At 60.5% G+C, this 21,896-nt stretch overlaps 3 protein-coding genes across 3 annotated transcripts; 1 reads left to right on the top strand and 2 right to left on the bottom strand.

Annotated features, from left to right (window-relative positions):
- Nucleotides 1-401: 401 nt before the first annotated feature.
- On the bottom strand, nucleotides 402-1,860 carry LOC135441994 (glucagon receptor-like; the record flags this gene model as incomplete). The annotated part of the gene is made up of 4 exons (XM_064701542.1): nucleotides 1,811-1,860; nucleotides 781-868; nucleotides 597-704; nucleotides 402-523 (listed from the first exon to the last, which is right to left on the bottom strand). Coding segments are annotated over exons 1-4 (360 nt in total), but the record flags the coding sequence as incomplete, so codon positions are not given.
- Nucleotides 1,861-2,838: 978 nt separating this feature from the next.
- On the top strand, nucleotides 2,839-8,247 carry OPA3 (outer mitochondrial membrane lipid metabolism regulator OPA3). The gene is made up of 2 exons (XM_064701543.1): nucleotides 2,839-3,021; nucleotides 7,158-8,247. The coding sequence occupies exons 1-2, from the start codon at nucleotides 2,880-2,882 to the stop codon at nucleotides 7,970-7,972; spliced, it is 957 nt and encodes a 318-aa protein (XP_064557613.1). The 5' UTR covers nucleotides 2,839-2,879; the 3' UTR covers nucleotides 7,973-8,247.
- LOC135441993 (vasodilator-stimulated phosphoprotein-like) lies at nucleotides 8,200-20,224 on the bottom strand. The gene is made up of 13 exons (XM_064701541.1): nucleotides 20,097-20,224; nucleotides 14,264-14,471; nucleotides 12,697-12,865; nucleotides 11,620-11,677; nucleotides 11,032-11,066; nucleotides 10,680-10,918; nucleotides 9,658-9,773; nucleotides 9,529-9,574; nucleotides 9,332-9,434; nucleotides 9,143-9,188; nucleotides 8,987-9,053; nucleotides 8,709-8,766; nucleotides 8,200-8,576 (listed from the first exon to the last, which is right to left on the bottom strand). The coding sequence occupies exons 1-13, from the start codon at nucleotides 20,222-20,224 to the stop codon at nucleotides 8,539-8,541; spliced, it is 1,311 nt and encodes a 436-aa protein (XP_064557611.1). The 3' UTR covers nucleotides 8,200-8,538.
- Between the last annotated feature and the right edge of the window lie 1,672 nt (nucleotides 20,225-21,896).

The raw sequence follows: 21,896 nt of genomic DNA, 5'->3' as shown, positions 1-21,896 counted from the left end.
CATTGCCCCCCCTGTCCCCACCCTGCCCCCCCCATTGTCCCCTCCCTGCCCCCCCCTTTTCCCCCACCCTGTCCCCTCTTTTGTTCCCTTCCCGTCCCCCCATTGTCCCCTCCCTGCCCCCACCAATGTCCCCTCATTGTCCCCCCCGCCCCCCCTTTGTCCCCTCCCTGTCCCCCCATTGTCCCCACCCTGTCCCCCCCAAATGCCCCCCCCTTTCCCCCCCCTTTGCCCCCTCGCTGTCCCCCCTTTGACCCCTCCCTGTCCCCCATTGTCCCCCCCTGTCCCCCCCTTTTGTCCTCCCCCTGCCCCCCCCATTGCCCCTCGCTTTCCCCCCTTTTGTCCCCACCCTGTCCCCCCATTGTCCCCTCGCTGTCCCCCCATTGTCCCCTCGCTGTCCCCACCTCCAGCGGTGTCACCTGCGCCAGGTCCTCGCACTGCGAGTTGTCCTGCCAGGTCCTGCCGCTGTCGTCGGTCACCCAGCGCCCGTCGGGGCCGCAGCGCCGCGCCACCAGCCCGCCCTGCACTGCGACACTGCTGTCACCCGGTGCCACCCCGGTGCCACCCCAGTGTCCCCTCAGTGTCCCCTCCGGGGTTACCTCGGTGGTACCAGGGCAGGTACCAGGGGCAGGGGACAGTGGCCGTGCTGTTGGGGACAGCGTCGCCCCAGCACGCGTACAGGTCGAAGCTGCGGTTGCACACGGGCCCTGAGGGGACACAGATGCCACCAAAGTGTCACCAAAGTGTCGCCGAGGTGTCGCCGAGGTGTGGGCGGGGTCTCACCTGCCGGGGGCGGGGCCAGGCGCAGGTGCAGCTCGCACGCCTGGCGGTACTGGCGCCACGCGACAACGGTGGCCTGGGCGGAGCGCTCCTGGGGACACAGGGGACAGTGAGGGGACAACGGCCGGGCACAATGGGGTCGGGACAATGTCGAGGGGACCAATGGGGGCGAGCCATCCGGAAGGCTGGGGCACGCAATGGGGACACAGGCATCGGGGACATCATGGGGACAGGGGCCTGGCAGGCAGCGCTCCTGGGGACACAGGGGACAGTGAGGGACAAGGGGTGGGGACATGGGGACAGCAATGGGGCAGGACATGGGACACAGGGGGCGAATGGGGACAGGGAGACATCAATGAGCAGGGGCGGAGAGCTCCTGGGGACACAGGGGACAGTGAGGGGACAACGGGGACAATGGGGACAGTGAGGGGACAGACAATGGGGGACATGGGGCAGCAATGGGACAGGGGGACATCATGAGCAGGCGAGCGTCCTGGGACACAGGGGACAGTGAGGGGACAATGGGGGGAACAATGGCGGGGACATGGGGGACAATGGGGACATGGGGGACAGCAATGGGGACAATGGGGGACACGAGGGGACATCAATGAGCAGGGCGGAGCGCTCCTGGGACACAGGGACAGTGAGGGACAAGGGGGACAATGGGGACAATGGGAGGACATGAGGGACAATGGGGGACAGGGGGACAGGGGGACAGAGGAGACATCAGTGGGGACATCAGGGGACAAGGGACATGAGGGGACAACGGGGGGACAATGGGGGGACATCAGCGGGGACAGCAGAGGGGACACAGAGGGGACAGGGGGGACACAGAGGGGACATCAATGGGGACAGGGGGGACACAGAGGGGACATCTTGGGGACAATGAAGGACATCGAGGGACGGGGGGACAACGCGGGGACATCGAGGGACAGTGGGGGGGACAGTGGGGACAACGAGGGGACACCGAGGGACATCAGGGGACATCGAGGGGACAATGAGGGGACATCAGGGGACAGCGCGGGGGTCTCACCTCTGCTCCCGGCGGGCCGGGGGTCGCCACCTGCTGGCCCATGGTGACCCTTGGTGGCCTCTGGTGGCACCTGGTGGCCGCGGAGTGTCGCGGCTGTCCCCTCGGTGTCCCCTCGGTGTCCCCTCGGTGTCCCCGTGTCACCGGCGGTGGCTCCGCGCGTGGCTCTGTCACCCCCGGGTGGCACCGGCGGGGGCGGGCACCGCCCCTGGGAGGGGCCTCGGTGTCACCGGGGGGGTCCCGATGTCACCAGGGGGGTCCCCAGTGTCCCCCGGTGTCACCCACGGGGGTCCCGGTGCCATCCACAGGGGTTCCAGTGTCACCGGGGGGGTCCCCAGTGTCCCCCGGTGTCACCCACGGGGGTCCCGATGTCACCCACGGGGGTCCCAGGTGTCCCCCAGTGCCACCAGGGGCGTCTCAATGTCCCCAGTGTCCCCAGGTGTGTCCCCCAGTGTCATCTGGGGGGGGGGGGTTTCAGTGTCACCAGGAGGGTCCCAGGTGTCACCCAGTGCCACCAGGGCGTTTTCAGTGTCACCCAGTGTCCCCCAGTGCCACCCACGGGGGTCCCAGGTGTCACCAGGGGGCATCTCAGTGTCACCCAGGAGTCACCCAGTGCCACCAGAGGGGTCTTGGTGTCACCAGGGGGGTCCCAGGTGTCACCCAGTGTCACCCAGGGGGATCTCGGTGTCACCATGGGTCCCCTAATGTCACCCAGGTGTCCCCCAGTGTCCCCAGGCGTGCCACCAGTGTCCCCCAGCACCCCCAAAACAAGGGGGAGTGGCCCTAAACAAAAGGGGCGTGTCCCCAAACCCAGGAGGGCGTGTCCCCAAACCAAAGGGGCGTGTCCCAAACACAAGGAGGCGTATCCCAACGGGAGGGGGCGTGCCCATAATAGAGAGGGGCGTGTCCTCATCGAAGCGGGGTCCGCCCGTCCGCCAGGGGGCGCCAACCCCGACAGAGAGGAAGGCCGGAAGGAAGGATGGCGGGTGGGCGTGTCCTTCCTAGCCCCGCCCCCGCGCCGCGCTCTCCGTGACGTCATCCGGGCGCGCCCCCGCCGGCCGGCCGGGGCACGATGGTGGCGGGCGCGTTCCCGCTGGCCAAGCTGCTGACGCTGGGCGCGCGCCAGCTCAGCCGCCCCCTGGCCGCGCGCATCAAGGCGGGGGCGCGCGCGTCGCCGTTCTTCCGCACCTACATCTGCCTGCCCCCCGCGCAGCGTGAGTGTGCCACACACCTGGGGACATGGGGACACACCTGGGGACACACCTGGGGACACACCTGGGGGGGACACACCTGGGGACACACCTGGGGACACACCTGGGGACACGGGGACACACCTGGGGACACACCTGGGGACACGCCTGGGGACACACCTGGGGACACACCTGGGGACACGCCTGGGGACACACCTGGGGACACAGCTGGGGACACAGCTGGGACACACCTGGGGACACGGGGACACACCTGGGGACACACCTGGGGACATGGGGACACACCTGGGGACACACCTGGGGACGACACCTGGGGACCACCTGGGGACACACCTGGGGACACACCTGGGGACACGGGGGGGACCCGCCATGGGTCGGGTTTGGGGCGTGGGAGGGATCATGGGGGTTTGGGGACACACCTGGGGACACGGAGACACAGCTGGGGACACAACTGGGGACATGGGGACACACCTGGGGACACACCTGGGGACATGGGGACACACCTGGGGACACACCTGGGGACACACCTGGGGGGTGGGACACACCTGGGGACACGGGGCCATGGGGACACACCTGGGGACATGGGGACACACCTGGGGACACACCTGGGGACACACCTGGGGACACACCTGGGGACATGGGGACACACCTGGGGACACAGCTGGGGACAGGGGGACACACCTGGGGACACACCTGGGGGGGACACACCTGGGGACACACCTGGGGACACGGGGACACCTGGGACACACCTGGGGACATGGGGACACACCTGGGACACACCTGGGGGGGACACACCTGGGGACACACCTGGGGACAGGGGGGGAACTCGATCTGGGCACCGTTTTGGGGGGTGGGACCCCTCCTTGGAGGGAGGGACAGGGGTCACGGGGGTTTGGGGACACCTGGGGACACTTGGGACAGGGGGACTCGTCTGGGCACGTTTGGGGGTATGGACCCCCCTGGGGCACGAGGCCTTGGGACACTTGGGATCATGGGGGGGGACCTGCCTGGTGGTTTGGGGGGTGGATTGGCCTGGACCCCTCTGGGGCGATGGGGACACTTGGGACACTTGAGGGACACTTGGGGACATGTGGGGACCCGCCATGGGTCGGGTTTGGGGGGTGGGACCCCTCCTTGGAGGGGTCACGGGGGTGTGGGGACACCTGGGGACATCGAGGGGACATTGGGGACACCGGGGGGGGTCTGGGGGGGGATTTTGGGGTGATTTGGGGGGAATTTGTGGGTGAATTTGGGGGGATTTGAGGCTGAATTTGGGGGGGATTTATGGCTGAGTTTGGGGCGATCTGGGGATTAATTTTGGGGGGGGGATCTGGGGTTGGTTTGGGGGGATTTGGGGCTGGATTTTGGGGCGATTTGGGGGTTGATTTGGGGGGAGGATTTACCACCACTCCCCCTCTCCCGTGCCTCAGTTTCCCTCATTTCTGTGCCTCAGTTTTCCTCCCCATTCCCCGTGCCTCAGTTTCCCCCCCTGTGTTTCTCTCCGTGCCTCAGTTTACCACTGGCTGGAGATGCTCCCCATCCGTTCCCGTGCCTCAGTTTCCCTCTCCCCCATTTTGTGCCTCAGTTTACCACTGGGTGGAGATGCGCACCAAGATGCTCCCGCTCATTCCCGTGCCTCAGTTTCCCTCTCCCCCATTTTGTGCCTCTGATCACCTCCCTGTTTCTCTGCATTTCTGTGCCCTCAGTGGAACCCTTTCCTGTGCCTCAGTGACCACATGGGGAGATGTATTCTGTGCCCAGGTTTCCCCCATTCTCTGACTCGGCCTCAGTTTGACCACTGGGTGGGAGCTGGCACCAGAAGCACCAGGTCATTCCCCGGCCTCAGTTTCCCCTTGACTGTGCCCTCAATTCCCCTTTCACTCTCAGTGCTCAGTTTCCCCTTTCGGATGGCCCCCTTAACCATGGGTGGAGTTGCGCACCAGAACTGTCACTCATCCCATGCCTCAGTTTCCCGTGGTTCTCCTCTCCTGTGCCTCAGTTGACCACTGGTGGACATGCGCACTCAGAATGCTCTCTCTCTTCCGTGCGTATTTCCCTCTCCCCTCTTTGTGCACATTTACCACTGGGTGGAATTGCGCCCCAAGTGTGTCCCTCCATTCCGTGCTCAGTTTCCCTCTCCCCTTTGTGCTCAGTTTACACTGGGTGGTATGGTTTCTGTGCACTCAGTTTCCCTTTTGTGGCCTCAGTTACCACTGGGTGAGATGCGCACAAATTGTGTTCGGTTTACCAATTCCCGTGCAGTTTCCCCCTATTTTCGCATCTCGTGCATAATTTGGGGACTGGGTGAGTTTGGCACATGAGCTCCCATTCATTCCCGTGCCTCAGTTTACCACCCTCCCCCATTTTGTGCCTCAGTTTACCACTGGTGGATGCGCCCAAGATGCTCCCACCCATTCCCGTGCCTCAGTTTCCCTTTTTTGTGCCTCAGTTTACCACTGGGTGGAGATGCTCCCCATCCATTCCCGTGCCTCAGTTTCCCGTTTTTGTGCCTCAGTTTACCACTGGGTTGGAGATGTCCCCATCCATTCCCGTGCCTCAGTTTCCCTTTCCTGTGCCTCAGTTTACCACTGGGTGGAGATGCGCACCAAGATGCTCCCAGTCATTCCCGTGCCTCAGTTTACCCCTGTTTTTCCCTTTGTGCCTCAGTTTACCACTGGGTGGAGATGCGCACCAAGATGCTCTCTCTCATTCCCGTGCCTCAGTTTCCCTTTTTTGTGCCTCAGTTTACCACTGGGTGGAGATGCTCCCATCATTCCCGTGCCTCAGTTTCCCCCTTGTTTCTCTCCGTGCCTCAGTTTACCACTGGGTGGAGATGCTCCCCACCATCCCGTGCCTCAGTTTACCCCTGTTTTTCCCTTTGTGCCTCAGTTTACCACTGGGTGGAGATGCGCACCAAGATGCTCCCATCATTCCCGTGCCTCAGTTTCCTTTTTTGTGCCTCAGTTTACCACTGGGTGGAGATGCTCACCAGATCTCTTCACTCCCGTGCCTCAGTTTCCCTCTCCCATTTGTGCCTCAGTTTACCACTGGGTGGAGATGCGCACCAAGATGCTCCCATCCATTCCCTGCCTCAGTTTCCCTTTTCTCCTCCGTGCCTCAGTTTACCACTGGGTGAGATTCTGGCTCATTTCCCCACGTTTCTCTCCGTGCCTCAGTTTCCCCCATTTTCTCTCTCCGTGCCTCAGTTTACCACTGGGTGGAGATGCGCACCAAGATGCTCTCTCTCATTCCCGTGCCTCAGTTTACCCCTGTTTTTCCCTTTGTGCCTCAGTTTACCACTGGGTGGAGATGCGACCAAGATGTGCCTTGGTTTCCCATTCCCGTGCCTCAGTTCCTTCCTCCCTCCTCATTTTACCCTTTTCCCTTGTGCCTCAGTTTACCACTGGGTGGAGATGCTCCCCATCCATCCCCGTGCCTCAGTTTCCCCGTTTCTCTCTCCGTGCCTCAGTTTACCACTGGGTGGAGATGCCCACCAATCTGTCACTCATTCCCGTGCCTCAGTTTCCCCGTTTTCTCTCTCCGTGCCTCAGTTTACCACTGGGTGGAGATGCGCCCAGATGCTTCACCATTCCCGTGCCTCAGTTTCCCCCTTGTTTCTCTCCCGTGCCTCAGTTTACCACTGGGTGGAGATGCTCACCAAGATGCTCTCTCTCATTCCATGCCTCAGTTCCCCTTTTTGTGCCTCAGTTTACCACTGGTGGAGATGTTCCCCCATTTCCCTGCCTCATCCCTGTTTACCACTGGGTGGAGATGCTCCCAGTCATTCCCGTGCCTCAGTTTCCCTCTCCCCCATTTTGTGCCTCAGTTTACCACTGGGTGGAGATGCGCACCAAGATGCTCCCGCTCATTCCCGTGCCTCAGTTTCCCTCTCCCCCATTTTGTGCCTCAGTTTACCACTGGGTGGAGATGCTCCATCATTCCCGTGCCTCAGTTTCCCTTTTTTGTGCCTCAGTTTACCACTGGGTGGAGATGCGCACCACACTGTGCCTCGGTTTCCCATTCCCGGCCTCAGTTTCCGTTGTCTCTCACGTCTCATTTACCACTGGGTGGAGATGCGCACCAAGATGCTCTCTCTCATTCCCGTGCCTCAGTTTACCCCTGTTTTTCCCTTTGTGCCTCAGTTTACCACTGGGTGGAGATGCGCACCAAGATGCGCCTCCTGGGTTTCCGCGGCGCCGCCGTCAAGCCGCTCAACGAGGAGGCGGCGGCCGAGCTGGGGGCGGAGCTTCTGGGCGAGGCGCTCGTGTTCGGCGTGGGCGGGCTCTGCCTCTACCTCGAGTACCTGCGGCAGGCGGGGCAGGGCCGGCGGCGCGAGGAGCACCTGGACCACGCCCTGGCCGAGCTGCGCCAGCACCTGGACGAGCTCAGGGCGGAGCTGGAGGCCATGCGGGGGCGGGGAGGGGCGGGGCTTGATGAGGGAGGGGCGGGGCTTGAGTTGGGAGGGGCTGGGCACGCCCTGGGTGGAGCTGGAAGTGCCCAGGGAGGGGTTGGACACACCCAGGGAGGGGCGGGGCATGGCCTGGGAGGGGCGGAGCATAACCAGGGAGGGGTTGGACACACCCAGGGAGGGGCGGGGCATAACCAGGGAGGGGTTGGACACACCCAGGGAGGGGCGGGGCATAACCAGAGAGGGGCGGGGCATAATCAAGGACACGCTCAAGGAGGGGTGGGACATAACCAGGGTGGACACGCCCAGCAAGGGGTGGGGCACATCCAGGGAAGGGATGGACACGCCCAGGGAACCTCAAGCCACTCCCATGTAAGCTCAGGCCACGCCCAGTGTGAAGGTGGACACGCCCAGGGTGGAGCTGGACACGCCCATGAATGCTCAGGCCACGCCCATGGAAGCCCAGGCCACGCCCCCAGCAAAGCTGTGAATGGCGCTGCTGGATCTGGACACGCCCCCGCTGGATCAGGCCACGCCCCCCCACATTAAACCGGCTCTGTGTGTTCTGTTCTGTGCCTTTAAGGGGCGGGGCTAATGCAGAGGGTGGGCGTGGTCAGGTTTGGCGTGGCCAACATGAAGGGGCGGGGCCGCACGACGAGGAGCGCTGTGATTGGGGGGCAGGTGCTGATGGCTCTGTGGAGTGGGCGTGGTTTCCTCTGAGGGGCGTGGCCATCCAAGCCCCGCCCCCAAACAAAACCATTTACATTTAATTTAAATTTTTCCCGTAAAAAAACCGTTTATTGGTGCAAATAAAGTGAAAAAACCCAAAAGTGACTTACAAAACACCCCAAAAACGGGGGTGGGGGAGGGGGGAAGAGCGGGGGGAGGGGCTCCCCTTTCCCCCCTCCCCCCACGGTGATGTGCGCGGGGGGGAGGGGCACAGTGTGGCACTAATTAATTAATTATTAACAATTAATAATTAATTAGTGAGGGTAAGGCACAGCCTGGGGTGGGGGGATGGGGTAAGATGGGGGTGGGGGAGGGGCTGGTGGGGGGTCCGACCCCTCCCCCACCCTCCCCAAAATTGTGGGCGTGGCCTGGTGGGGGGGGCGGGGTCAGGGCCGGTTCGGCTTCCTCAGCTCCGTCAGCAGCGCTGGGGGAGGGGGAAAAAAAAAAGGAAAAAAAATTATAAAAATTGGGGGAGGGGTCTGGGGGGGGGGGAGGGGTCATTGTGACCCCTCCCCCTACCGAGACCCCCCCTCCCCCCAAAATTCCCCTCCCCCACCTTGGATGAGCTCCTCCTTCATTTTGTGCAGCTCCTTCCGAAACTCCTCCAGCAGCTCCTGGGGGTGGGGAGGGGGCGTCAGAGACCCCTCCCCAAATTTGGGACACCCCAAAATCCCCCCGAGACCCCTCCCCAAATTTGGGACGCCTCCCCAATTCTGGGACCCGTCCCCAAATTTGAGACCCCTCCCCAAATTCTGGACCCCTCCCCAAATTGTGGATCCCCCCAAATCCCCCCAGACCCCTCCCCAAATTCCGGACCCCTCCCCAAACTGGTACCAGTTTGAAGCGCTCCAGGTCCAGCTCATTGTGGGGCTCGGGGGTGGCTGGAGTGGCCGATTTCATCCTTTATGGGGGGGGTGGGAAATAATTAAAATAATTTTAAAAATTAATTTGAAGACCCCTCCCCAAAAAAAACCACTCCCCAAAACTCACCTGGGCAAAGTGGAGCTGGATTTGTGCCACGGCCTCGGGACGGGCTCTGAGGGGTTAAAAAAAGGGGGTGAGGGGGGGGGGTTGGACCCTTAAGATCCCCCCCCCAAAAAAGCCCCCTCCCCAAAAAGCGCAAAACCGCCGCGTTCCCTTTAAGAACTACAACTCCCATGGTGCCCCGCGCGCCCGCACCGTGCCCGGCCGCAAGCCCCCGCCGCGGTGCATGCTGGGGGATGGAGTCCGCGCGCTCACCCGGCGCCGGCCCCGCCCTTCTCTCGCCAGGCTCCGCCTCTTCCTGCGGGGGGTGGGGGGAGATCCAAAATTGGGGGTGGGGGAGGGGCAGAGACCCCTCCCCAAATTAGGAACGGGGTGGGGGGGTTGGTACTGACGGCGGTGACGTCATCGTCCCTTCTGGGCGATTCCGCGGCTTTTCTCCTAAAGGGGAGGGAAGGGAGGGGTCGGCGTGGGAATTTTGGGCAATTTGGGAGAATTTTGGGGATTTTGGGATCCCCCCTCACCTGCGGGCCAGCTTGGCGCTCATCTCCTCCATCAGCCCCCCCCCCGATTTTGGGGGAGGGGCCGAGGGGGCGGCCCCGCCCCCAGCCCCGGCCACGCCCCCGCTGGGGGGCTCATCCTGGAGGGGGAGACAGGGGGGGTTGATTAATTAATTATTTAATGAATTAAATAAATACCCCCCACTCACTTTGAGGAACCCCCCCCTCCATTAATTCCCCATCACCTGCAGTTAATTAATAAATTCATTCATTAATTAACCCCCCCCACACTCACCTTGAGGGACTGCCCTCCCCCCCATTAATGCCCCCCACGCTGTTAATTAATGAATAAGTTAATTAGTATTCCCATTCATTAACCCCCCACACTCTTAATTAGTTAATTAATAATTAATTACCCTCATTCATCAACCCCCTGCCCTCTTGATTAATTATTACCTCCCCACCCTTTTAATTAATTAATTCCCTCTCCCACGCTCACCTTCAGGGATGTCCCCAATCAATTCCAACCCCACATTAATAATTAATTAATTAGTTAATTACTCCCCTCCACACTTACCTTGAGGGATGCCCCCCTTGCTGTTTATTTAATGTATTTAATTAATTTCATTTCATTTTAAAAACGTCTATGACTTAATATATGTTTCTTTAACCAACTAATTTATTAAATAATTTAATTCATTTCCTCCCCACACACACTTACTTTAACGGACCCACCCCCAGTTTTTATTTAATAATTTAATTAATTTAAACAACCTCATTAAAGCATACTTATGATAAATGTTTCTTTAACCGATTAATTAAATTGATAAGTTAATTATTTAATTAATTATTCCCCCCCACACACACACACTCTCACCTCGAGGGACCCCTCCCCACCACGACGCTCCTTATTAAGTAATTTAAATAATTCAATTAATTTGTTATTTGGAATTATTATTCAATAAATATTTTTAATAATTAAATTTAATTCTAAATTGATACATTAATAAATTAATAAATGATTAATGAATGAATTAACGACTCACCTTGGGCACTTTCCTGAGCTTGGCCCCCGCGATGGCGGCCGCGAACCCCGAGACCCCCCCGGCCCCTCCCCCACCCCCGGGGGCCCCTCCCCCCCCCTCCGGGCCCGCCCCTCCCCCCACGCCCGGAAGGGGCGGGGCCGGGGGGACCCCCGAGGGTGGGGGAGGGGGCCCGGGGGGGGGAGGGGGCCCCGGGGGGGGCGGGGGCCCGGGGGGCGGGGGGGGAGGGGCGGCCGGGGGTCCTGGGGGGGGGAAAAATGGAAGAACAATTGGGGGGAGGGGGCGGGGTTAAAGGAGAGGGGGCGTGGTCTCTGAATATGGGGCGGGGCCAGCGTTGAAGCCCCTCCCCCCTCACCTGACCCGCGCCGCTCGGGCTCGCCCATCACCGGCCTGGGGGGGGAGGGGAGGGGTCAGCACCAAAATTCGGAGTTTTTACCCCAAAAAAATTCGGGGTTCCCACCCTTAAAATTTGGGATTTTCCCCCCAAAATTTGGGGTTTCTCTTCCTCCTAAATTCGGGGTTTTCACCTCAAAATTTGGGATTTTCCCCCCAAAATTTGGGGTTTCTCTTCCTCCAAAATTCGGGGTTTTCACCTCAAAATTTGGGGTTTTCCTCTCAAAATTTGGAGTTTCCCTCCCTTAAAATAATAATAAATTACTATTTTATCCCCTCAAAATTATTATTATCCCCTCAAAATCTGTGGTTTCCTCCTCCCTAAAATTTGGGTTCCCACCCTTAAAATTTGGGATTTTTCCCTCAAAATTTGGGGTTTCCTCCCCAAATTTGGGATTTTCCCCAAAAAATTTGGAGTTTCCCTCCCCATTAAAATTTAGGTCCCCACCCTTAAAATTTGGGGGTTTCTCCTCGCCAAAATTTGGGGTTTCCTCCCATAAAATTTGGGGTTCCCCCCCAGAATTTGGGCACCTCCCCCCCTCGTTCTCACCTGTCGGGGGGCTCAGGGGGGGCGGAGCCATCGGGGTCCGGCCACGCCAGGGGGGTCCCTGGGGGGACATTTTGGGGGGATTTGGGGATTTTTTGGGGGGATTTGGGGTTGGTTTTGAGGGGATTTATGGTGGAATTTGGGAGGGGAGGCTGGGTGAGATTTGGGGGGATTTGGGGGCTGATTTTGGGCTGATTTGAGGTTGATTTTGGGGGAATTTAGGGATTTTTTTGGGGAGATTTGGGGTTGATTTTGGGGGGATTTGGGTATTTTTTGGGGGATTTTGGGGCTGATTTTGGGCTGATTTGGGGTTGATTTTGTGGGCATTTATGGGGGAATTTGGGACGGGAGGTTGGGTGGGATTTGGGCGGATTTGGGGATTTTTTGGGGGGATTTGGGGTCGGTTTGGGGAGGATTTATGGTGGAATTTGGGAGGGGAGGTTGGGTGGGATTTGGGCGGATTTGGGCTTGATTTTGGGGGATTTTGGGGAATTTGAGGTTGATCTTGGGGGGATTTTGGGCTGGATTTGGGGGGATTTGGGGGTTGGATTTGGGGTTGGTTTGGGGGCTGATTTTGGGGCGATCAGGGAATGGATTTGGGGGGTTTTGGGGTCGATTTTGGGGGGTTTTGGGGTCGATTTTTGGGGGTTTATGGCTGGATTTGGGGTGGGGGGGATCTTGGGATGGATTTAGGGGGATTTGGGGTTGGTTTTGGGGTTGGGGGTGACACACAGGACTCGGGGGGGGTCTGGGGGTCCCACAGAGGGTCTGGGGGTGTCAATGTGGGTCTGGGGGTGTCACAGAGGGTCTGGGGGTGTCACAGGGATTTGGGGGTCCCACAGGGGGCTCAGGTGGGTCTGGGGGTGTCAAAGTGGGTCTGGGGGTGTCAATGTGGGTCTGGGGGTGTCACAGCCCCCCCCTCACCCTGCTCCATGGCCTGCAGCGCCCTCAGCACGGCTGGGACATGGGGGGTCCCACAGGGGTCTGGGGGTGTCACAGGGATTTGGGGGTCACACAGGGGGCTCAGGTGGGTCTGGGGGTGTCAATGTGGGTCTGGGGGTGTCCCAGCCCCCCCCTCACCCTGCTCCATGGCCTGCAGCGCCCTCAGCACGGCGTTGGCGAACTGGGCGGCCTCGGGGGGGGCGCTGAAGCTGAGCCCCCAGACCCGGCGCCCCTCGCGCCATTGGTGGAACTGGGGGGTGGCCTGGCTGTAGCGGAGCCCCCGCGCCAGGGGGCAGTTCAGGACCACCTGGGGGGCAAATAATGGGGCAAAACGGGGTCAGAACTGCCCCCAGACCCGGGGCATAGCACAGGGGGCAGTTCAGGACCACCTGGGGGGCAAATAATGGGGCAAAACGGGGGCAAAACGGGGTCAGAACTGCCCCCAGACCCTGGGAGGGATGGACAGGGGGCAGTTCAGGACCACCTGGGGGGCAAATGGGGCAAAACGGGGTCAGAACTGCCCCCAGACCCGGGGGGATGGACAGGGGGCAGTTCAGGACCACCTGGGGGGCAAATAATGGGGCAAAACGGGGTCAGAACTGCCCCCAGACCCAGGGGTGGCCTGGCTGTACCGGAGCCCCCGCGCCAGGGGGCAGTTCAGGACCACCTGGGGGGCAAATAATGGGGCAAAACGGGGGCAAAACGGGGTCAGAACTGCCCCCAGACCCCGGGGCATAGCACAGGGGGCAGTTCAGGACCACCTGGGGGGCAAATGGGGCAAAACGGGGGCAAAACGGGGTCAGAACTGCCCCCAGACCCCGGGGCATTGCACAGGGGGCAGTTCAGGACCACCTGGGGGGCAAATAATGGGGCAAAACGGGGGCAAAACGGGGTCAGAACTGCCCCCCGACCCCGGGGCATTGCACAGGGGGCAGTTCAGGACAACCTGGGGGGCAAATGGGGCAAAACAGGGTCAGAACTGCCAACCCTCCCCCAAATACCCCCCAATGCCCCCCAAATACCCCCCAAACCCCCCCCAGGTGCCCCCAAACTCCCTAAATCCCCCCAAGCCCCCCACCAATTACCCCCAGGTGCCCCATAAATGCCCCCAAACCCCCCCAAACGCCCCCCAGGTGCCCCCAAACCCCTAAATCCCCCCAACCCTCCCACCAATTACCCCCAGGTGCCCCATAAATGCCCCCCAACCCCCCCAAACGCCCCCAGGTGCCCCATAAATGCCCCCAGGTGCCCCATAAATGCCCCCAAACCCCCCCAAACGCCCCCCAAGTGCCCCCAAACTCCCTAAATCCCCCCCAAGCCCCCCACCAATTACCCCCAGGTGCCCCATAAATGCCCCCAAACCCCCCAAAACGCCCCCCAAGTACCCCCAAACCACCCCCAAACGCCCCCCAGGTGCCCCATAAATGCCCCCAGGTGCCCCATAAATGCCCCCAAACGCCCCCCAAGTGCCCCCAAACCACCCCCAAACGCCCCCCAGGTGCCCCATAAATGCCCCCAAACGCCCCCCAAGTGCCCCAAACCCCCCCAAGCCCCCCACCAATTGCACCCAGGTGCCCCATAAATGCCCCCAGGTGCCCCATAAGTGCCCCCAAACCCCCCAAAACGCCCCCCAGGTGCCCCATAAATGCCCCCAGGTGCCCCATAAATGCCCCCAAACGCCCCCCAAACCCCCCCCGTGCCCCACCTGCTGCTCGGGCGGGAGGCGCCGCCCCACGATGCGGAAGGCGAGCGAGCCGGGCTGGTGGAACAGCTGGACACAGCTGGGGGGGCCGTGGGGGGGGGGCGGGGCGCCCCCAGCCCCTCCGGCCGGGACCCCCCCCGCGGGCACCCAGAGCTTCTGCGCCTCGTCATAGAGCAGGACCACGGCCCGGGCTGTGCACAGGGCGCGCTCGCTGTGGGGAGGGGGACACGGGGTGAGAGACCCCCGAGATTGGGGAGAAATCCCGAAAAAACGGGGAGAAATCCCGAAAAAACGGCGAAAAAACACCAAAAAACGGGGAAAAAACACCAAAAAATGGGGAAAAACCACAAAAAAATGGGGTTAAACCCTGGCTGTGCACAGCGCACGCTCGCTGTGGGGAGGGGGACACTGGGTGAGAGACCCCCGAGATTGGGGAGCCCCAAAAATGGGGAGAAATCCCGAAAAAACGGGGAGAAATCCCGAAAAAACGGCGAAAAAACACCAAAAAATGGGGAAAAAACACCGAAAAACAGGGAGAAAACCTCTAAAAAATGGAAAAAAAAACCCACTAAAAATGGGGGAAAAAAAACCCAAAAAAGAGGAAAAACCACCAAAAAATGGGGGGGGGGAAGCCCAAAAAATGGGGAAAAAACCCCCAAAAATGGGGAAAAAACCCCCAAAAAATGGGGAAAAAAACCCCAAAAAATGGGGAAAAAAACCCCCAAAAATGGGGAAAAAACACCCAAAAAATGGGGAAAAAACACCCAAAAAATGGGGAAAAAACACCAAAAAATGGGGTTAAACCGCCCCATAGAGCAGGACCACGGCCCGGGCCGTGCACAGGGCGCGCTCGCTGTGGGGAGGGGGACACGGGGTGAGAGACCCCCGAGATTGGGGAGCCCCGAAAATGGGGAGAAATCCCGAAAAAACGGGGAAAAATCCCGAAAAAACTGCGAAAAAACACCAAAAAATGGGGAAAAAACACCAAAAAACAGGGAGAAAACCTCTAAAAAATGGAAAAAAAAACCCCACTAAAAATGGGGGAAAAAAAACCCAAAAAAGGGGAAAAACCACCAAAAAATGGGGGGGGGGAAGCCCAAAAAATGGGTAAAAAAACCCCCCAAAATGGGGAAAAAAACCCCAAAAATGGGGGAAAAAAACCCCCAAAAATGGGGAAAAAAACCCCAAAAATGGGGGAAAAAAACCCCAAAAAATGGGGAAAAAACACCAAAAAATGGGGTTAAACCGCCCCATAGAGCAGGACCACGGCCCGGGCCGTGCACAGGGCGCGCTCGCTGTGGGGAGGGGGACACGGGGTGAGAGACCCCCGAGATTGGGGAGCCCCGAAAATGGGGAGAAATCCCGAAAAAACGGCGAAAAAACACCAAAAAACGGCGAAAAAACACCAAAAAATGGGGAAAAAACACCAAAAAATGGGGTTAAACCCTGGCTGTGCACAGGGCGCGCTCGCTGTGGGGAGGGGACACGGGGTCAGAGACCCCCGAGATTGGGGAGCCCCAAAAATGGGGAGAAATCCCGAAAAAACGGGGAAAAATCCCGAAAAAAACGGCGAAAAAAACACCAAAAAATGGGGTTAAACCCTGGCTGTGCACAGGGCGCGCTCGCTGTGGGGAGGGGGACACGGGGTCACAGTGGGGACCCCCGAGACTGGGGAGAAATCCCGAAAAAACGGCGAAAAAACACCAAAAAATGGGGAAAAAACACCCCAAAAATGGGGAAAAAACACCAAAAAATGGGGAAAAAAACCCCCAAAAAATGGGGAAAAAACCGCAAAAAAATGGGGAAAAAACACCAAAAAATGGGGAAAAAAACCCCAAAAATGGGGAAAAAAACCCCAAAAATGGGGAAAAAATCGCCCAAAAATGGGGAAAAAATCACCAAAAAATGGGGAAAAAACACCAAAAAATGGGGTTAAACCGCCCCATAGAGCAGGACCACGGCCCGGACCGTGCACAGGGCGCGCTCGCTGTGGGGAGGGGGACACCGGGTCAGAGACCCCCGAGATTGGGGAGCACCGAGATTGGGGAGAAATCCCAAAAAAACGGGGAAAAATCCTGAAAAAACGGCGAAAAAACACCAAAAAATGGGGAAAAAACACCAAAAAATGGGGAAAAAACAGGGAGAAAACCTCTAAAAAATGGGAAAAAATAACCCCACCAAAAATGGTGGAAAAAAAACCCAAAAAATGGGGAAAAAAACCCCAAAAATGGGGAAAAAATCCCAAAAAATGGGAAAAAAAAAACCCAAAAAAATGGGGGAAAAAAACCCCAAAAAATGGGGAAAAAAACCCCCAAAAATGGGGGAAAAAACCCAAAAATGGGGAAAAAACCCCAAAAAATGGGGAAAAAAAACCCCCAAAAAATGGGGCGGGGAGCACAAAAAAGTGGGAAGGAACCCCAAAAATAGAGAGGGAACCCCAAAAACGGGGCTGGAGCCCCAAAACCGCCCCCCCCCCCTTTTCCTTCCTCTTCTGCCCCGGGGCCGCCCCTCCCCCACTCCCAGTGCTCCCAGTCCCCCCAGTTCCAGTTCCCAGTGCTCCCAGTAAACCCAGTATCAATTCCCAGTGCTCCCAGTGCGCCCAGGATCGATTCCCAGTTACCCAGTCCCACTTCCCAGTATTCCCAGTGCTCCCAGTTCCGGATCCGGGCTCTCCCAGTGTTCCCAGTGCTCCCAGTTCCAATTCCCAGTGTTCCCAGTAAACCCAGGATCCATCCCAGTATCCATTCCCAGTGCTCCCAGTTCCGGATCCCCACTCTCCCAGTGCTCCCAGTAAACCCAGTATCCATTCCCAGTTACCCCAGTCCCACTTCCCAGTATTCCCAGTGCTCCCAGTTCCGGATCCGGGCTCTCCCAGTGTTCCCAGTGCTCCCAGTTCCAATTCCCAGTGCTCCCAATGCTCCCAGTTCCAGTTGCCAGTTCCCCAGTCCCAGTTCCCAGTGCTCCCAGTACCCCCAATCCCAGTTCCCGGTATTCCCAGTGCTCCCAGTAACAATTCCCAGTATTCACAGTTATCCCAGTGCTCCCAGTTCCAATTCCCAGTGTTCCCAGTAAATCCAGTATCAATCCCCAGTGCTCCCAGTGCGCCCAGTATCGATTCCCAGTTACCCCAGTCCCACTTCCCAGTATTCCCAGTTCTCCCAGTGCTCCCAGTTCCAATTCCCAGTGCTCCCAGTAAACCCAGTATCAATTCCCAGTGCTCCCAGTGCCCCCAGTATCAATTCCCAGTGCTCCCAGTTCCAATTCCCAGTGCCCCCAGTAAACCCAGTATCCATCCCAGTATCCATTCCCAGTGCTCCCAGTTCCGGATCCCACTCTCCCAGTGCTCCCAGTAAACCCAGTATCCATTCCCAGTTACCCCAGTCCCACTTCCCAGTATTCCCAGTGCTCCCAGTTCCGGATCCGGGCTCTCCCAGTATTCCCAGTGCTCCCAGTTCCAGTTCCCAGTGCTCCCAGTAAACCCAGTATCCATCCCAGTATCCATTCCCAGTGCTCCCAGTTCCGGATCCCCACTCTCCCAGTGCTCCCAGTAAACCCAGTATCCATTCCCAGTTACCCCAGTCCCACTTCCCAGTATTCCCAGTGCTCCCAGTTCCGGATCCCAGCGCTCCCAGTGTTCCCAGTGCTCCCAGTTCCAATTCCCAGTGCTCCCAGTAAACCCAGGATCCATCCCAGTATCGATTCCCAGTGCTCCCAGTAAACCCAGTATCCATTCCCAGTTACCCCAGTCCCACTTCCCAGTATTCCCAGTTCTCCCAGTGCTCCAGTTCCAATTCCCAGTGCTCCCAGTGCCCCCAGTATCGATTCCCAGTTCTCCCAGTGCTCCCAGTTCCAATTCCCAGTGCTCCCAGTACCCCTAATCCCAGTTCCTGGTATTCCCAGTTTTCCCAGTACCGATTCCCAGTGCTCCCAGTACCCCTAATCCCACTTCCCAGTATTCCCAGTGCTCCCAGTACCCCTAATCCCAGTTCCCGGTATTCCCAGTGCTCCCAGTTCCGGATCCCAGCGCTCCCAGTGCCCCCAGTATCAATTCCCGGTGCTCCCAGTGCTCCCAGTTCCGGATCCCAGTGCTCCCAGTACCCCTAATCCCAGTTCCCGGTATTCCCAGTTTTCCCAGTACCGATTCCCAGTGCTCCCAGTACCCCCAATCCCAGTTCCCAGTATTCCCAGTGCTCCCAGTGCCAATTCCCAGTGCTCCCAGTACCCCTAATCCCAGTTCCCGGTATTCCCAGTGCTCCCAGTATCAATTCCCAGTTCTCCCAGTTCTGGATCCCAGTGCTCCCAGTGCTCCCAGTACAGATTCCCAGCGCTCCCAGTACCCCTAATCCCAGTTCCCGGTATTCCCAGTTCTCCCAGTTCCCGGTATTCCCAGCGCTCCCAGTACCCCTAATCCCAGTTCCTGGTATTCCCAGTGCTCCCAGTTCCGGATCCCAGTGCTCCCAGTGCCCCCAGTATCAATTCCCGGTGCTCCCAGTGCTCCCAGTTCCGGATCCCAGTGCTCCCAGTACCCCTAATCCCAGTTCCCGGTATTCCCAGTGCTCCCAGTTCCGGATCCCAGTGCTCCCAGTACCCCTAATCCCAGTTCCCGGTATTCCCAATGCTCCCAGTATCAATTCCCAGTTCTCCCAGTTCTGGATCCCAGTGCTCCCAGTGCTCCCAGTACAGATTCCCAGCGCTCCCAGTACCCCTAATCCCAGTTCCCGGTATTCCCAGCGCTCCCAGTTCAGATTCCCAGCGCTCCCAGTACCCCTAATCCCAGTTCCTGGTATTCCCAGTTCTCCCAGTTCAGACTCCCAGTGCTCCCAGTACCCCTAATCCCAGTTCCCAGTATTCCCAGTGCTCCCAGTACCCCTAATCCCCGTTCCCGGTATTCCCAGTGCTCCCAGTTCCGGATCCCAGCGCTCCCAGTGCCCCCAGTATCAATTCCCGGTGCTCCCAGTGCTCCCAGTTCCGGATCCCGGTGCTCCCAGTATCCCTAATCCCAGTTCCCGGTATTCCCAGTGCTCCCAGGATTCAGATTCCCAGTGCTCCCAGTGCCCCTAATCCCAGTTCCCGGTATTCCCAGTGCTCCCAGTTCAGACTCCCATTGCTCCCAGTACCCCTAATCCCAGTTCCCGGTATTCCCAGTGCTCCCAGTATCAATTCCCAGTTCTCCCAGTTCTGGATCCCAGTGCTCCCAGTGCTCCCAGTACAGATTCCCAGTGCTCCCAGTATCCCTAATCCCCGTTCCCGGTATTCCCAGTGCTCCCAGTTCAGACTCCCAGTGCTCCCAGTACCCCTAATCCCCGTTCCCGGTATTCCCAGTGCTCCCAGTTCCGGATCCCAGCGCTCCCAGTGCCACTTCCCGGTTTTCCCGGCGCTCCCAGTTCCGGATCCCGGCGCTCCCAGTGCCGCTCCCAGCGCTCCCAGTTCCCGCAGCCCCCGGTCCCAGTTCTCCCAGTGCTCCCAGTATCAATTCCCAGCTCTCCCAGTTGCTCCCAGTACCCGTTACCGGCGCCGCCCGCTGCCCCCGGCGCCCGTTACCGGCACCCCCGGGACCGCCCGCCGCCCGTTACCGGCTCTCCCAGTTCACCCCAGTCCCTCCCAGTGCTCCCAGTTCATCCCAGTGCTCCCAGTTCCGCCCGGTGCTCCCAGTACCGATCCCCAGTTCCCCCGGTGCCGCTCCCCGGTTCCCGTTAACGCTTCCGCCGGTGCCCCCAGCTCCGGTGCCCGGTGCCCCCGGTGCCCCCGGTCCCCCCCAGTCCCCCCCCAGTCGCTCCCAGTCGCTCCCAGTTCATCCCAGTCCCTCCCAGTTCCCCCAGCTCCGATCCCCGTTCACCTCATGCTGGCGGCCGTGCCCGGTCCGGGCCCTTCCGGTGGCGGCGGGGAGGGGGGGGGGGGCCGGACCCGCCGGTCCCGGCGAGAGGCCCCGCCCCCCACAGGCATGGCCCCGCCCCCCAGCGGCATGGCCACGCCCCCAGTGGCATGGCCACGCCCATCACCCGGCCCCGCCCCTCCCGGGAACGGCGGCGGCGGCGGCCGGGAAACGGCACCGGGGGGGATCGCGGGACCAGTAACGACCCGTGGCCTCCCAGTAAATCCCAGTAACTCCCAGTAACTCCCGGTAACTCCCGGTAACTCCCAGTGCCCAGGACCGGAGAGTTCGGGGGGACACTGGGAGGGCACTGGGAGTTACTGGGAGGCACTGGGGGGACCGGGGGCACCGGGCGGCGCCGGAGGGGAGCTGGGGAGCCCCGGTCCCGGTGCCCGGTCCCGTTCCCCATTCCCGTTTCCTGGTCCCCATTCCAAGTCCCAACTCCCGGTGCCGGTCCCGTTCCCAATTCCCCATTCCCGGTGCCCCTTCCCCATTCCCGCCTCTCCGGTGCCGGTTCCCGGTCTGAATTCCCGGTTCCCGGTGCCCCTTCCCCATTCCCGTTCCCAATTTCCCATTCCCGGTGCCGTTTTCCTATCCCCATTCCCCCTTCCCCATTCCCGGTTCCCGGCGCCGGTTTCCGTTCCCCGTTCCCGGCTCCCGGTGCTCCCATCCCCGGCCACTCCCGGTCCCTCCGTGACCGGTCCCTCCCGGTTCCCTCCATGCCCGGCCATCCCCGGCCCCCTCCCGGTTCCCCATTCCCATTCCCCATTCCCGTTTCCCGGTTCCCGTTTCCCCGTTCCCGTTCCCCGGTTCCCGTTCCCCATTCCCGTTCCCCATTCCCGTTTCCCGGTTCCCCACTCCCGTTCCCCGTTCCCGCCGCTCCGTTCCGGCCCCGCCCCTCCGCTTGGCCCCGCCCCTTGGCCCCGCCCTCTCCGCCGCCGCCGCCGCCGCCGCCGCCGCCGCCCTTTGTGTCCGCGCGTGGCCTCGGGCGCGGCGCTCACCGGCGATGGCGGCCCCGTGATGGCGGCACCGGGAGCCCCATGCGGGGGCCGCGGCCATGGGGCAGGTCCTGGGCTTCGCCCACTGCAGTACGGACCGGGAACCGGGAACCGGGAACGGGAACGGGGGAACGGGGAGCGGTACCGGGAACGGGGAGGGGCTGCGGATGCCGGAGGGGCCGGGGATGGGGGAATCGGGGATGGGGAACCGGGAACCGGGAACGGGAACGGAGAGCGGCACCGGGGAGCGGGGAGTGGCACCGGGAGGGGCGGGGGATGCGGGACTGGGGAGCGGGTACCGGGAACCGGGAACCGGGAACCGGGAGGGGCCGGGGATGGAGGAGTGACCGGGAGCTGGCACCGAGAACCGGGAACCGGGAGGGGCCGGGGATGGGGGAATCGGGACCGGGAACCGGGACCGGGGAACGGAGCGCGGGGAGGGGCTGCGGCAGGCGGGAGTGACCGGGAACCGGGGCGCGGCACCGGGAAGGGCCGGCGACGGGAGATCGGGAACCGGGAACGGGAAACGGAGCGCGGGGATGCGGGAGCGGCCGGGAAGCGGCACCGAGAGCGGGGATGGAGGAGCGGGCACCGGGAACGGGGCGCGGGGAACGGGGAGAGGCTGCGGGAGGAACCGGGGAACGGCGAACCGGGAGCGGCCGGGGATGGGGACACCGGGAAGAACCGGGAGGGACCGGGCACGGAGGGATTGGGAGTGGCCGGGGATGGATCCGGTACCGGGAACCGGGACGGGGATGGAAGCACC

The sequence above is a fragment of the Zonotrichia leucophrys genome, unplaced genomic scaffold, assembly GCF_028769735.1.
Source record: "Zonotrichia leucophrys gambelii isolate GWCS_2022_RI unplaced genomic scaffold, RI_Zleu_2.0 Scaffold_813_22187, whole genome shotgun sequence".
Lineage (NCBI taxonomy): Eukaryota > Metazoa > Chordata > Aves > Passeriformes > Passerellidae > Zonotrichia > Zonotrichia leucophrys.
Note: the sequence above shows the minus strand (reverse complement) of the source record. Positions and strands in the feature narration are given on the sequence as shown.

Excerpts from the sequence above, each read along its gene's own strand:
- OPA3 (XM_064701543.1), top strand. The coding sequence starts at position 2,880 with ATGGTGGCGGGCGCGTTCCCGCTGGCCAAGCTGCTGACGCTGGGCGCG. Across the intron at positions 3,022-7,157 it reads CTGCCTGCCCCCCGCGCAGC|TTTACCACTGGGTGGAGATG; the intron begins GTGAGTGTGCCA and ends TTTGTGCCTCAG.
- LOC135441993 (XM_064701541.1), bottom strand. The coding sequence starts at position 20,224 with ATGCCGCTGGGGGGCGGGGCCATGCCTGTGGGGGGCGGGGCCTCTCGC. Across the intron at positions 12,866-14,263 it reads GCCTCCCGCCCGAGCAGCAG|GTGGTCCTGAACTGCCCCCT; the intron begins GTGGGGCACGGG and ends TTTGCCCCCCAG. Across the intron at positions 9,189-9,331 it reads GGGGCTTGCGGCCGGGCACG|AGCCCGTCCCGAGGCCGTGG; the intron begins GTGCGGGCGCGC and ends TTAACCCCTCAG.